At 45.3% G+C, this 17,324-nt stretch overlaps 1 protein-coding gene across 1 annotated transcript in view; it reads left to right on the top strand.

Moving 5' to 3' along the window:
• The window catches only part of LOC123991057 (ras-related protein Rab-6B), a 217,057-nt gene that overhangs the window by 127,945 nt on the left and 71,788 nt on the right, over positions 1 to 17,324 (top strand). The window contains exon 3 of the mRNA XM_046292220.1: positions 15,771 to 15,824. Within this exon, the coding sequence (XP_046148176.1) occupies positions 15,771 to 15,824 (54 nt within the window). The remainder of the gene's footprint in view (positions 1 to 15,770; positions 15,825 to 17,324) is intronic.

Below are 17,324 nucleotides of genomic sequence, written 5' to 3'. Positions count from 1 at the left end.
GTGGCCACGCAGTCGTGGGTGAACAGGGAGTACAGGAGAGGGCTCAGAACGCACCCCTTGTGGGGCCCCGTGTTGAGGATCAGCGGGGAGGAGATGTTGTTGCCTACCCTCACCACCTGGGGGCGGCCCGTCAGGAAGTCCAGTACCCAGTTGCACAGGGCGGGGTCGAGACCCAGGGTCTCGAGCTTGATGACGAGCTTGGAGGGTACTATGGTGTTGAATGCCGAGCTGTAGTCGATGAACAGCATTCTCACATAGGTATTCCTCTTGTCCAGGTGGGTTAGGGCAGTGTGCAGTGTGGTTGAGATTGCATCGTCTGTGGACCTATTTGGGCGGTAAGCAAATTGGAGTGGGTCTAGGGTGTCAGGTAGGGTGGAGGTGATATGGTCCTTGACTAGTCTCTCAAAGCACTTCATGATGACGGAAGTGAGTGCTACGGGCGGTAGTCGTTTAGCTCAGTTACCTTAGCTTTCTTGGGAACAGGAACAATGGTGACCCTCTTGAAGCATGTGGGAACAGCAGACTGGTATAGGGATTGATTGAATATGTCCGTAAACACACCGGCCAGCTGGTCTGCGCATGCTCTGAGGGCGCGGCTGGGGATGCCATCTGGGCCTGCAGCCTTGCGAGGGTTAACACGTTTAAATGTCTTACTCACCTCGGCTGCAGTGAAGGAGAGACCGCATGTTTCCGTTGCAGGCCGTGTCAGTGGCACTGTATTGTCCTCAAAGCGGGCAAAAAGTTATTTAGTCTGCCTGGGAGCAAGACATCCTGGTCCGTGACTGGGCTGGATTTCATCTTGTAGTCCGTGATTGACTGTAGACCCTGCCACATGCCTCTTGTGTCTGAGCCATTGAATTGAGATTCCACTTTGTCTCTGTACTGACGCTTAGCTTGTTTAATAGCCTTGCGGAGGGAAAAGCTGCACTGTTTGTATTCAGTCATGTTGCCAGACACCTTGCCCTGATTAAAAGCAGTGGTTCGCGCTTTCAGTTTCACGCGAATGCTGCCATCAATCCACGGTTTCTGGTTAGGGAATGTTTTTATCGTTGCTATGGGAACGACATCTTCGACGCACGTTCTAATGAACTCGCACACCGAATCAGCGTATTCGTCAATATTTCCATCTGACGCAATACGAAACATGTCCCAGTCCACGTGATGGAAGCAGTCTTGGAGTGTAGAGTCAGCTTGGTCTGACCAGCGTTGGACAGACCTCAGCGTGGGAGCCTCTTGTTTTAATTTCTGCCTGTAGGCAGGGATCAGCAAAATGGAGTCGTGGTCAGCTTGTCTGAAAGGGGGCGGGGCAGGGCCTTATATGCGTCACAGGAAGTTAGAGTAACAATGATCCAAGGTTTTACCACCCTGGTTGCGCAATCGATATGCTGATAAAATTTAGGGAGTCTTGTTTTCAGATTAGCTTTGTTAAAATCCCCAGCTACAATGAATGCAGCCTCCGGATAAATGGTTTCCAGTTTGCAAAGAGTTAAATAAAGTTCGTTCAGAGCCATCGATGTGTCTGCTTGGGGGGATATATACGGCTGTGATTATAATCGAAGATAATTCTCTTGGAAGATAATGCGGTCTACATTTGATTGTGAGGAATTCTAAATCAGGTGAACAGAAGGATTTGAGTTCCTGTATGTTTCCTTCATCACACCATGTCCCGTTAGTCATGAGGCATACGCCCGCCACTCTTCTTACCAGAGAGATGTTTGTTTCTGTCGGCGCGATGCGTGGAGAAACCCGTTGGCTGCACCGCCCTGGATAGCGTCTTTCCAGTAAGCCATGTTTCCGTAAAGCAGAGAACGTTGCAGTCTCTGATGTCCTCTGGAATGCCACCCTTGCTCGGATTTCATCAACCTTGTTGTCGAGAGACTGGACATTGGCAAGAAGAATGCTGGGAAGTGGTGCACGATGTGCCCTTTTTCGGAGTCTGACCAGAACACCGCCTCGTTTCCCTCTTTTTCGGAGACGTTTCCTTGGGTCGCTGCATGCGATCCATTCCGTTGTCCTGTTTGTAAGGCAGAACACAGGATCCGCGTCGCGGAAAACATATTCTTGGTCGTACTGATGGTGAGTTGACGCTGATCTTATATTCAGTAGTTCTTCTCGACTGTATGTAATGAAACCTAAGATGACCTGGGGTACTAATGTAAGAAATAACACGTAAAAAAACAAAAAACTGCATAGTTTCCTAGGAACGCGAAGCGAGGCGGCCGAAGCGAGGCGGCCATCTCAGTCGGCGCCGGAAGTCAACTGTATATAATTTTTCAAATTGAACCTTTATTTAACATTTACATTTAAGTCATTTAGCAGACGCTCTTATCCAGAGCGACTTACAAATTGATGCATTCACCTTATGACATCCAGTGGAACAGTCACTTTACAATAGTGCATCTAAATCTTAAAGGGGGGGGGTGAGAGGGATTACTTATCCTATCCTAGGTATTCCTTAAAGAGGTGGGGTTTCAGGTGTCTCCGGAAGGTGGTGATTGACTCCGCTGTCCTGGCGTCGTGAGGGAGTTTGTTCCACCATTGGGGGGGCCAGAGCAGCGATTCTTATTTACAATTCTTATTTACAATTCTTATTTACGATTCTTATTTACAATGACGGCCTACACCGGCCAAACCCTAACCGGGACGACGCTGGGCCAATTGTGCGCCACCCTATGGAACTCCCAATCATGGCCCGGTTGTGATACAGCCTGGATTCGAACCAGGGTGTCTATAGTGATGCCTCAAGCGGTGCCTGAACTGCAGGGTCCAATGCTGCAGGCTCCTGAACTGCAGGCTCCAATGCTGCAGACTCCTGAACTGCAGGCTCCAATGCTGCAGACTCTATAGACTGCAGACTCCCCCTAGCTCCAGGGCTCACACACACTGATGGGATGATTAGGAATCAATACAAGACCAGGGGCATATTGTTAATGATTTTTTAAATGGAGCCCATTCCTATTTACAACACATAACATTATCAGGGGTTGTTATAGCATTTTTCAGTGATATAACAACACATTGGGGAAAATGGGCTATCGCTGGTATTGTAGCTGTCCAGAGTTCTGTACGGTTTCCATGTGAATTCGTATGATATGGACAATAAGATTTAGTTATCATCCAATGAAGAACATGCAATACAGAAGGGCTCATTCAGATATCTACTGTACTGGGTTCAGTCATATCTACTGTACTGGGTTCAGTCAGATATCTACTGTACTGGATTCAGTCATATCTACTGTACTAGGTTCAGTCATATCTACTGTACTGGGTTCAGTCATATCTACTGTACTGGGTTCAGTCATATCTACTGTACTGGGTTCAGTCATATCTACTGTACTGGGTTCAGTCATATCTACTGTACTGGGTTCATTCAGATATCTACTGTACTGGGTTCAGTCATATCTACTGTACTGGGCTCATTCAGTCATATCTACTGTACTGGGTTCAGTCATATCTACTGTACTGGGCTCATTCAGATATCTACTGTACTGGGTTCAGTCATATCTACTGTACTGGGTTCAGTCATATCTACTGTACTGGGTTCAGTCATATCTACTGTACTGGGCTCATTCAGATATCTACTGTACTGGGTTCAGTCAGATATCTACTGTACTGGGCTCATTCAGTCATATCTACTGTACTGGGTTCAGTCATATCTACTGTACTGGGCTCATTCAGTCATATCTACTGTACTGGGTTCAGTCATATCTACTGTACTGGGTTCAGTCATATCTACTGTACTGGGTTCAGTCATATCTACTGTACTGGGCTCATTCAGATATCTACTGTACTGGGTTCAGTCAGATATCTACTGTACTGGGCTCATTCAGATATCTACTGTACTGGGTTCAGTCATATCTACTGTACTGGGTTCAGTCATATCTACTGTACTGGGTTCAGTCATATCTACTGTACTGGGCTCATTCAGATATCTACTGTACTGGGTTCAGTCAGATATCTACTGTACTGGGCTCATTCAGTCATATCTACTGTACTGGGTTCAGTCATATCTACTGTACTGGGCTCATTCAGTCATATCTACTGTACTGGGTTCAGTCATATCTACTGTACTGGGTTCAGTCATATCTACTGTACTGGGTTCAGTCATATCTACTGTACTGGGTTCATTCAGATATCTACTGTACTGGGTTCAGTCATATCTACTGTACTGGGCTCATTCAGTCATATCTACTGTACTGGGTTCAGTCATATCTACTGTACTGGGCTCATTCAGATATCTACTGTACTGGGTTCAGTCATATCTACTGTACTGGGTTCAGTCATATCTACTGTACTGGGTTCAGTCATATCTACTGTACTGGGCTCATTCAGATATCTACTGTACTGGGTTCAGTCAGATATCTACTGTACTGGGCTCATTCAGTCATATCTACTGTACTGGGTTCAGTCATATCTACTGTACTGGGCTCATTCAGTCATATCTACTGTACTGGGTTCAGTCATATCTACTGTACTGGGTTCAGTCATATCTACTGTACTGGGTTCATTCAGATATCTACTGTACTGGGTTCAGTCATATCTACTGTACTGGGCTCATTCAGTCATATCTACTGTACTGGGCTCAATCAGATATCTACTGTACTGGGCTCATTCAGATATCTACTGTACTGGGTTCAGTCATATCTACTGTACTGGGTTCAGTCATATCTACTGTACTGGGTTCAGTCATATCTACTGTACTGGGTTCATTCAGATATCTACTGTACTGGGTTCAGTCATATCTACTGTACTGGGTTCAGTCATATCTACTGTACTGGGTTCAGTCATATCTACTGTACTGGGTTCAGTCATATCTACTGTACTGGGTTCAGTCATATCTACTGTACTGGGCTCATTCAGATATCTACTGTACTGGGTTCAGTCATATCTACTGTACTGGGCTCATTCAGATATCTACTGTACTGGGTTCAGTCATATCTACTGTACTGGGTTCAGTCATATCTACTGTACTGGGCTCAGTCATATCTACTGTACTGGGTTCATTCAGATATCTACTGTACTGGGTTCAGTCATATCTACTGTACTGGGCTCATTCAGATATCTACTGTACTGGGTTCAGTCATATCTACTGTACTGGGTTCAGTCAGATATCTACTGTACTGGGTTCAGTCATATCTACTGTACTGGGCTCAGTCAGATATCTACTGTACTGGGTTCAGTCATATCTACTGTACTGGGCTCATTCAGATATCTACTGTACTGGGTTCAGTCATATCTACTGTACTGGGTTCATTCAGATATCTACTGTACTGGGTTCAGTCATATCTACTGTACTGGGTTCAGTCATATCTACTGTACTGGGCTCAGTCATATCTACTGTACTGGGTTCAGTCATATCTACTGTACTGGGCTCATTCAGATATATACTGTACTGGGTTCAGTCATATCTACTGTACTGGGTTCAGTCAGATAGCTACTGTACTGGGTTCAGTCATATCTACTGTACTAGGTTCAGTCATATCTACTGTACTGGGTTCAGTCATATCTACTGTACTGGGTTCAGTCATATCTACTGTACTGGGTTCAGTCATATCTACTGTACTGGGTTCAGTCATATCTACTGTACTGGGTTCATTCAGATATCTACTGTACTGGGTTCAGTCATATCTACTGTACTGGGCTCATTCAGTCATATCTACTGTACTGGGTTCAGTCATATCTACTGTACTGGGCTCATTCAGATATCTACTGTACTGGGTTCAGTCATATCTACTGTACTGGGTTCAGTCATATCTACTGTACTGGGTTCAGTCATATCTACTGTACTGGGCTCATTCAGATATCTACTGTACTGGGTTCAGTCAGATATCTACTGTACTGGGCTCATTCAGTCATATCTACTGTACTGGGTTCAGTCATATCTACTGTACTGGGCTCATTCAGTCATATCTACTGTACTGGGTTCAGTCATATCTACTGTACTGGGTTCAGTCATATCTACTGTACTGGGTTCAGTCATATCTACTGTACTGGGCTCATTCAGATATCTACTGTACTGGGTTCAGTCAGATATCTACTGTACTGGGCTCATTCAGTCATATCTACTGTACTGGGTTCAGTCATATCTACTTTACTGGGCTCATTCAGTCATATCTACTGTACTGGGTTCAGTCAGATATCTACTGTACTGGGCTCATTCAGTCATATCTACTGTACTGGGTTCAGTCATATCTACTGTACTGGGCTCATTCAGTCATATCTACTGTACTGGGTTCAGTCATATCTACTGTACTGGGTTCAGTCATATCTACTGTACTGGGTTCAGTCATATCTACTGTACTGGGTTCATTCAGATATCTACTGTACTGGGTTCAGTCATATCTACTGTACTGGGCTCATTCAGTCATATCTACTGTACTGGGCTCAATCAGATATCTACTGTACTGGGCTCATTCAGATATCTACTGTACTGGGTTCAGTCATATCTACTGTACTGGGTTCAGTCATATCTACTGTACTGGGTTCAGTCATATCTACTGTACTGGGTTCAGTCATATCTACTGTACTGGGTTCAGTCATATCTACTGTACTGGGTTCAGTCATATCTACTGTACTGGGTTCAGTCATATCTACTGTACTGGGTTCAGTCATATCTACTGTACTGGGCTCATTCAGATATCTACTGTACTGGGTTCAGTCATATCTACTGTACTGGGCTCATTCAGATATCTACTGTACTGGGTTCAGTCATATCTACTGTACTGGGCTCATTCAGATATCTACTGTACTGGGTTCAGTCATATCTACTGTACTGGGTTCAGTCATATCTACTGTACTGGGTTCAGTCATATCTACTGTACTGGGCTCATTCAGATATCTACTGTACTGGGTTCAGTCAGATATCTACTGTACTGGGCTCATTCAGTCATATCTACTGTACTGGGTTCAGTCATATCTACTGTACTGGGCTCATTCAGTCATATCTACTGTACTGGGTTCAGTCATATCTACTGTACTGGGTTCAGTCATATCTACTGTACTGGGTTCAGTCATATCTACTGTACTGGGCTCATTCAGATATCTACTGTACTGGGTTCAGTCAGATATCTACTGTACTGGGCTCATTCAGTCATATCTACTGTACTGGGTTCAGTCATATCTACTTTACTGGGCTCATTCAGTCATATCTACTGTACTGGGTTCAGTTATATCTACTGTACTGGGCTCATTCAGATATCTACTGTACTGGGTTCAGTCATATCTACTGTACTGGGTTCAGTCATATCTACTGTACTGGGCTCATTCAGATATCTACTGTACTGGGTTCAGTCAGATATCTACTGTACTGGGCTCATTCAGTCATATCTACTGTACTGGGTTCAGTCATATCTACTGTACTGGGCTCATTCAGTCATATCTACTGTACTGGGTTCAGTCATATCTACTGTACTGGGTTCAGTCATATCTACTGTACTGGGTTCAGTCATATCTACTGTACTGGGTTCATTCAGATATCTACTGTACTGGGTTCAGTCATATCTACTGTACTGGGCTCATTCAGTCATATCTACTGTACTGGGCTCAATCAGATATCTACTGTACTGGGCTCCTTCAGATATCTACTGTACTGGGTTCAGTCATATCTACTGTACTGGGTTCAGTCATATCTACTGTACTGGGTTCAGTCATATCTACTGTACTGGGTTCATTCAGATATCTACTGTACTGGGTTCAGTCATATCTACTGTACTGGGTTCAGTCATATCTACTGTACTGGGTTCAGTCATATCTACTGTACTGGGTTCAGTCATATCTACTGTACTGGGTTCAGTCATATCTACTGTACTGGGTTCAGTCATATCTACTGTACTGGGCTCATTCAGATATCTACTGTACTGGGTTCAGTCATATCTACTGTACTGGGCTCATTCAGATATCTACTGTACTGGGTTCAGTCATATCTACTGTACTGGGCTCAGTCATATCTACTGTACTGGGTTCATTCAGATATCTACTGTACTGGGTTCAGTCATATCTACTGTACTGGGCTCATTCAGATATCTACTGTACTGGGTTCAGTCATATCTACTGTACTGGGTTCAGTCAGATATCTACTGTACTGGGTTCAGTCATATCTACTGTACTGGGCTCAGTCAGATATCTACTGTACTGGGTTCAGTCATATCTACTGTACTGGGCTCATTCAGATATCTACTGTACTGGGTTCAGTCATATCTACTGTACTGGGTTCATTCAGATATCTACTGTACTGGGTTCAGTCATATCTACTGTACTGGGTTCAGTCATATCTACTGTACTGGGCTCAGTCATATCTACTGTACTGGGTTCAGTCATATCTACTGTACTGGGCTCATTCAGATATATACTGTACTGGGTTCAGTCATATCTACTGTACTGGGTTCAGTCATATCTACTGTACTGGGCTCAGTCAGATATCTACTGTACTGGGTTCAGTCATATCTACTGTACTGGGTTCATTCAGATATCTACTGTACTGGGTTCAGTCATATCTACTGTACTGGGTTCAGTCATATCTACTGTACTGGGCTCAGTCATATCTACTGTACTGGGTTCATTCAGATATCTACTGTACTGGGTTCAGTCATATCTACTGTACTGGGCTCATTCAGATATCTACTGTACTGGGTTCAGTCATATCTACTGTACTGGGTTCAGTCAGATATCTACTGTACTGGGTTCAGTCATATCTACTGTACTGGGCTCAGTCAGATATCTACTGTACTGGGTTCAGTCATATCTACTGTACTGGGCTCATTCAGATATCTACTGTACTGGGTTCAGTCATATCTACTGTACTGGGTTCATTCAGATATCTACTGTACTGGGTTCAGTCATATCTACTGTACTGGGTTCAGTCATATCTACTGTACTGGGCTCAGTCATATCTACTGTACTGGGTTCAGTCATATCTACTGTACTGGGCTCATTCAGATATATACTGTACTGGGTTCAGTCATATCTACTGTACTGGGTTCAGTCATATCTACTGTACTGGGCTCAGTCAGATATCTACTGTACTGGGTTCAGTCATATCTACTGTACTGGGTTCAGTCATATCTACTGTACTGGGCTCATTCAGATATCTACTGTACTGGGTTCAGTCATATCTACTGTACTGGGTTCATTCAGATATCTACTGTACTGGGTTCAGTCATATCTACTGTACTGGGTTCAGTCATATCTACTGTACTGGGCTCAGTCATATCTACTGTACTGGGTTCAGTCATATCTACTGTACTGGGCTCATTCAGATATATACTGTACTGGGTTCAGTCATATCTACTGTACTGGGTTCAGTCATATCTACTGTACTGGGCTCAGTCAGATATCTACTGTACTGGGTTCAGTCATATCTACTGTACTGGGTTCAGTCATATCTACTGTACTGGGCTCATTCAGATATCTACTGTACTGGGTTCAGTCATATCTACTGTACTGGGTTCAGTCAGATATCTACTGTACTGGGTTCAGTCATATCTACTGTACTGGGCTCAGTCAGATATCTACTGTACTGGGTTCAGTCATATCTACTGTACTGGGCTCATTCAGATATCTACTGTACTGGGCTCAGTCAGATATCTACTGTACTGGGTTCAGTCAGATATCTACTGTACTGGGCTCAGTCAGATATCTGCTGTACTGGGTTCAGTATTACCATTGGGTACATTTTCCACCACTAAGTTTGCTTCCCTCCAGAGTTTAGGGCTTTCTAGTAGACTTAAAGATATGGCAAATAGGAGTGGCAATATCGTCCGCTACTTTCCTCAGTAATTTTCCATCCAAGTCAGACTCCGTTGGCTTGTCATTGTCTTCAACACTCACTTTACCGAATTCAAAATTACGACGCTTGTCTTTCATAATTTGGTCAGATATTCTTGGATGTGTAGTGTCAGCGTTAGATGGCATGTCGTGCCTAAGTTTTCTAATCTTGCCAATGCAACAAAAAAAATCATTAAAGTAGTTGGCAATATCTGTCGGTTTTGTAATGAATGAGCCCATCTGATTCAATGAATGACGGAGCTGATTTTGCCTTTTTGCCCAAAATGTCATTTAAGGCGCTCTTTAGGTCATTTGTCTTTGTTTCATAGTATAGTTTCTTATTTTTTTCATTCCGTTTAGTCACATGATTTCTCGGTTCGCAGTACGTTTGACAATCGGTTGGGCTGCCAGACATATTTGCTGCTCCTTCAGCCTCATCCTTCTCAACTATAACATTTTTCAAATCAATCCATGGGGATTTAACCATTTTTAACATACATTGTCTTAATGGGTGCTTATTAGTAACTGAAATAAGCTATTTCATAAATGTGTCAAGTGAAGCCTCTGGTTGCTTCTCATTACACACCGCAGACCAGCAGCGTCTGGTTGCTCCTCATTACACACCACAGACCAGCAGCGTCTGGTTGCTCCTCAGGCCTGCTAACCGTCTGCATCGCCGCGTCCCAAAAAACGCAGTGGCCCATATGTACTTTCTATCTCTTCCCGGTTTTTAAAAAATGTGTTTATACCTTCCGGAAACCTGCCTCACCCAATGTGATACGGAATCGCTATTATCTTTATTTTTAGAACACACTCAAGAACCTCCAGAAGCTAACCAGCTAGCTAGCTACAAGCTACTTAGTCATTGTTATTTTTTTAACCTGGATAACACTCGCCAGTCCAGCCCCCCCTGCCCCATCCACCGCTGCCCCCTGGACTCTGATCACTTGGCTACATAGCTGATGCACGCTGGACTGTCCATTAATCACGGTACTCCATTCTGCTTGTTTGTTTTATCTGTCGGCCCTGTTGCCTAGTCAATGCCATTTTACCTGCTGTTGTTATGCTAGCTGATTAGCTGTTGTCTCACCCACTGTTTTAGCTAGCGTTCCCAATTCAACACCTGTGATTACTGTATGCCTCGCTGTATGTCTCTCTCAAACGTCAATATGCCTTGTATACTGTTGCTCAGGTTAGTTATCATTGTTTTAGTTCACTATGGAGCCCCTAGTCCCACTCCTCATACCCCTGAAACCTCCTTTGTCCCACCTCCCACATATGCGGTGACCTCACCCATTACAACCAGCATGTCCAGAGATAAAACCTCTCTCATCATCACCCAGTGCCTGGGCTTACCTCCACCATACCCGCACCCCACCATACCCCTGTCTGCGCATTATGCCCTGAATATATTCTACCATGCCCAGAAACCTGCTCCTCTTATTCTCTGTCCCCAACGCTCTAGGCGACCAGTTTTGATAGCCCTTAGCCGCACCCTCATACTACTCCTTCTCTGTTTCGCGGGTGATGTGGAGGTAAACCCAGGCCCTGCATGTCCCCAGGCACCCTCATTTGTTGACTTCTGTGATCAAAAAAGCCTTGGTTTCATGCATGGCAACATCAGAAGCCTCCTCCCTAAGTTTGTTTTACTCACTGCTTTAGCACACTCTGCTAACCCTGATGTCCTTGCCGTGTCTGAATCCTGGCTCAGGAAGGCCACCAAAAATGTTCCATACCCAACTATAACATCTTCCGTCAAGATAGAACTGCTAAAGGGGGAGGAGTTGCAGTCTACTGCAGAGATAGCCTGCAAAGTAATGTCATACTTTCCAGCTCCATACCCAAACAGTTCGAACTACTAATTCTGAAAATTACTCTCACCAGAAATAAGTCTCTCACTGTTGCCGCCTGCTACTGACCCCCCTCAGCTCCCAGCTGTGCCCTGGACACCATTTGTGAATTGATTGCCCCCCATCTAGCTTCAGAGTTTGTTCTGTTAGGTGACCTAAACTGGGATATGCTTAACACCCCGGCAGTCCTACAATCTAAGCTAGATGCCCTCAATCTCACACAAATCATCAAGGAACCCACCAGGTACAACCCTAACTCTGTAAGCAAGGGCACCCTCATAGACGTCATCCTGACCAACTGGCCCTCCAAATACACCTCCGCTGTCTTCAACCAGGATCTCTGATCACTGCCTCATTGCCTGTATCCGCTACGGTGCCGCAGTCAAACGACCACCCCTCATCACTGTCAAACGCTCCCTAAAACACTTCTGTGAGCAGGCCTTTCTAATCGATCTGGCCCGGGTATCCTGGAAGGACATTGACCTCATCCCGTCAGTTGAGGATGCCTGGTCATTCTTTAAGAGTAACTTCCTCACCATTTTAGATAAGCATGCTCCGTTCAAAAAATGCAGAACTAAGAACAGATACAGCCCTTGGTTTACTCCAGACCTAACTGCCCTCGACCAGCACAAAAACATCCTGTGGCGGACTGCAATAGCATCGAACAGTCCCCGCGATATGCAACTGTTCAGGGAAGTCAGGAACCAATACACGCAGTCAGTCAGGAAACCTAAGGCCAGCTTCTTCAGGCAGAAGTTTGCATCCTGTAGCTCCAACTCCAAAAAGTTCTGGGACACTGTGAAGTCCATGGAGAACAAGAGCACCTCCTCCCAGCTGCCCACTGCACTGAGGCTAGGGAACACGGTCACCACCGACAAATCCATGATTATCGAAAACTTCAACAAGCATTTCTCAACGGCTGGCCATGCCTTCCGCCTGGCTACTCCTACCTTGGCCAACAGCTCCGGCCCCCCCGCAGCTCCTCGCCCAAGCCTCTCCAGGTTCTCCTTTACCCAAATCCAGATGGCAGATGTTCTGAAAGAGCTGCAAAACCTGGACCCGTATAAATCAGCTGGGCTTGACAATCTGGACCCTCTATTTCTGAAACTATCCGCCGCCATTGTCGCAACCCCTATTACCAGCCTGTTCAACCTCTCTTTCATATCGTCTGAGATCCCCAAGGATTGGAAAGCTGCCGCAGTCATCCCCCTCTTCAAAGGAGGAGACACCCTGGACCCAAACTGTTACAGACCTATATCCATCCTGCCCTGCCTATCTAAGGTCTTCGAAAGCCAAGTCAACAAACAGGTCACTGACCATCTCGAATCCCACCGTACCTTCTCCGCTATGCAATCTGGTTTCCGAGCCGGTCACGGGTGCACCTCAGCCACACTCAAGGTACTAAACGACATCATAACCGCCATCGATAAAAGACAGTACTGTGCAGCCGTCTTCATCGACCTTGCCAAGGCTTTTGACTGTCAATCACCATATTCTTATCGGCAGACTCAGTAGCCTCGGTTTTTCGGATGACTGCCTTGCCTGGTTCACAATTACTTTGCAGACAGAGTTCAGTGTGTCAAATCGGAGGGCATGTTGTCCGGTCCTCTGGCAGTCTCTATGGGGGTGCCACAGGGTTCAATTCTCGGGCTGACTCTTTTCTCTGTATATATCAATGATGTTGCTCTTGCTGCGGGCGATTCCTTGATCCACCTCTACGCAGACGACACCATTGTATACACTTTCGGCCCGTCATTGGACACTGTGCTATCTAACCTCCAATTGAGCTTCAATACCATACAACACTCCTTCCGTGGCCTCCAACTGCTCTTAAACGCTAGTAAAACCAAATGCATGCTTTTCAACCGATCGCTGCCTGCACCCGCATGCCCGACTAGCATCACCACACTGGATGGTTCCGACCTTGAATATGTGGACACCTATAAGTACCTAGGTGTCTGGCTAGACTGCAAACTCTCCTTCCAGACCCATATCAAACATCTCCAATCGAAAATCAAATCAAGAATCGGCGTTCTATTCCGCAACAAAGCCTCCTTCACTCACGCTGCCAAACTTACCCTAGTAAAACTGACTATCCTACCGACCCTCGACTTCGGCGATGTCATCTACAAAATAGCTTCCAACACTCTACTCAGCAAACTGGATGCAGTTTATCACAGTGCCATTCGTTTTGTTACTAAAGCACCTTATACTACCCACCACTGCGACTTGTATGCTCTAGTCGGCTGGCCCTCGCTACATATTCGTCGCCAGACCCACTGGCTCCAGGTCATCTACAAGGCCATGCTAGGCAAAGCTCCGCCTTATCTCAGCTCACTGGTCATGATGGCAACACCCATCCGTAGCACGCGCTCCAGCAGGTGTATCTCATTGATCATCCCTAAAGCCAACACCTCATTCGGCCGCCTTTCGTTCCAGTACTCTGCTGCCTGTGACTGAATCGAATTGCAAAAATCGCTGAAGTCACCAATTTCAAACATCAGCTAGCTGAGCAGCTAACCAATCGCTGCAGCTGTACATAATCTATTGGTAAATAGCACACCCATTTTCACCTACCTCATCCCCACAGTTTTTATTTATTTACTTTTCTGCTCTTTTGCACACCAATATCTCTACCTGTACATGATCATCTGATCATTTATCACTCCAGTGTTAATCTGCAATATTGTAATTATTCGTCTACCTCCTCATGCCTTTTGCACACATTGTATATAGACTGCCCTTTTTTCTCTGTGTTATTGACTTGTTAATTGTTTACTCCATGTGTAACTCTGTGTTGTCTGTTCACACTGCTATGCTTTATCTTGGCCAGGTCGCAGTTGCAAATGAGAACCTGTTCTCAACTAGCCTACCTGGTTAAATAAAGGTGAAATTAAAATAAAAATAAAAAAAAAATACACACCATAGGCCAGCAGCGTCTGGTTGGTGCTCATTACACACCACAGACCAGCAGCGTCTGGTTGCTGCTCATTACACACCACAGACCCGCAGCGTCTGGTTGCTGCTCATTACACACCAGCAGCGTCTGGTTGCTCCTCAGTACACACCACAGACCCGCAGCGTCTGGTTGCTGCTCATTACACACCACAGACCAGCAGCGTCTGGTACCTCCTGGTATGTAGTGTTCTGTGGGAGGACAGCCAATCAGATAATACCTCCTGGTATGTAGTGTTCTGTGGGAGGACAGCCAATCAGATAATACCTCCTGGTATGTAGTGTTCTGTGGGAGGACAGCCAATCAGATAATACCTCCTGGTATGTAGTGTTCTGTGGGAGGACAGCCAATCAGATAATACCTCCTGGTATGTAGTGTTCTGTGGGAGGACGGCCAATCAGATAATACCTCCTGGTATGTAGTGTTCTGTGGGCGGACAGCCAATCAGATAATACCTCCTGGTATGTAGTGTTCTGTGGGAGGACAGCCAATCAGATAATACCTCCTGGTATGTAGTGTTCTGTGGGAGGATGGCCAATCAGATAATACCTCCTGGTATGTAGTGTTCTGTGGGAGGACAGCCAATCAGATAATACCTCCTGGTATGTAGTGTTCTGTGGGAGGACGGCCAATCAGATAATACCTCCTGGTATGTAGTGTTCTGTGGGCGAACGGCCAATCAGATAATACCTCCTGGTATGTAGTGTTCTGTGGGAGGACGGCCAATCAGATAATACCTCCTGGTATGTAGTGTTCTGTGGGCGAACGGCCAATCAGATAATACCTCCTGGTATGTAGTGTTCTGTGGAAGGATGGCCAATCAGATAATACCTTCTGGTATGTAGTGGGAGAGACCTGTAAAAGCGTATGGTAACACTTTACTGTAGGTATCCTTATGAATGCATTATATTGCCTTAGTGTCTTCATGTCTTTACTGTAGGTATCCTTATGAATGCATTATATTGCCTTAGTGTCTTCATGTCTTTACTGTAGGTATCCTTATGAATGCATTATATTGCCTGAGTGTCTTCGTGCCTTTACTGTAGGTACCTTTATGAATTAATTATATTTTGTATAATTTCTATTATTATTTAATATTTGAATGTTGTTCATTTGATTCCACTCCAAATCTTCAGCTTTTCTTCATTTGTTTGAATTATGTTGATCCACGTGTCTCTATTTGTTTTTTTTTCTCATTTCAGGCCACAATTGGAATAGACTTCCTGTCAAAAACGATGTACTTGGAGGACCGAACGGTAAGTTAGCTCAATCTAAGGCTCTTTTACTATCCTTCTAGTGTCGCCCCCCAGGGCCACTTCTCTCTCTCTGTGGAATATCATCCTCTCAGGTTCAGATGTACTGGCTTGTGTTCCTAACGGCAACCTATTACATTTGTAGTGCACTTCTTTTGATCATGGTCCATAGGGCTCTGACCCCTTAATATATACAGGCCCCATAGGGCTCTGACCCCTTAATATATACAGGCCCCATAGGGCTCTGACCCCTTAATATATACAGGCTCCATAGGGCTCTGACCCCTTAATATATACAGGCCCCATAGGGCTCTGACCCCTTAATATATACAGGCCCCATAGGGCTCTGACCCCTTAATATATACAGGCCCCATAGGGTTCTGACCCCTTAATATATACATGCCCCACAGGGCTCTGACCCCTTAATATATACATGACCCCTTAATATATACAGGGCTCTGACCCCTTAATATATACATGCCCCACAGGGCTCTGACCCCTTAATATATACAGGCTCCAATATATACATGGGCTCTGACCCCTTAATATATACAGGCCCCATAGGGCTCTGACCCCTTAATATATACATGCCCCACAGGGCTCTGACCCCTTAATATATACATGCCCCCCTTAATATATACAGGGGCTCTGACCCCTTAATATATACAGGCCCCACAGGGCTCTGACCCCTTAATATATACAGGCCCCATAGGGCTCTGACCCCTTAATATATACAGGCCCCACAGGGCTCTGACCCCTTAATATATACAGGCTCCATAGGGCTCTGACCCCTTAATATATACAGGCCCCATAGGGCTCTGACCCCTTAATATATACATGCCCCACAGGGCTCTGACCCCTTAATATATACATGCCCCACAGGGCTCTGACCCCTTAATATATACATGCCCCACAGGGCTCTGACCCCTTAATATATACATGCCCCACAGGGCTCTGACCCCTTAATATATACATGCCCCACAGGGCTCTGACCCCTTAATATATACATGCCCAAACAGGGCTCTGACCCCTTAATATATACATGCCCCACAGGGCTCTGACCCCTTAATATATACAGGCTCCACAGGGCTCTGACCCCTTAATATATACAGGCCCCATGGGTCTCTGACCCCTTAATATATACAGGGTCATTGGTCCTGAGTAAGGTTGCTATGGTGACGACACTGCATGTCACGGGTCATGATGTGGTCAAATTTCACTTGACCGTTGAGTCATGCCGCTGATGGTCATACCAAACTTGCAGGCTGCCAGTCACTAATGGCCTGGTACTCAGGGCTCTATGGTCCCTCTGAAATCAATGCAAATGCAATGGAAAATCAAACCAAACACCTCCTGAGAGCCCCGGCATTCAGAGTTTGAGCGGAATAGGGTCACCTGTGGCCAGCGAGAGCCAGCGAGAGCCAGCGAGAGTCAGCGAGAGCCAGCTCCTCATAGCTGGTTGATGCATGGGAATGAAATAAGTGAAATATGTGTTCATATAAG

This window comes from Oncorhynchus gorbuscha, linkage group LG02 (genome assembly GCF_021184085.1).
Source record: "Oncorhynchus gorbuscha isolate QuinsamMale2020 ecotype Even-year linkage group LG02, OgorEven_v1.0, whole genome shotgun sequence".
NCBI classification, from domain to species: Eukaryota; Metazoa; Chordata; class Actinopteri; order Salmoniformes; family Salmonidae; genus Oncorhynchus; species Oncorhynchus gorbuscha.
This window is presented reverse-complemented; position numbering and strand designations above follow the sequence as displayed.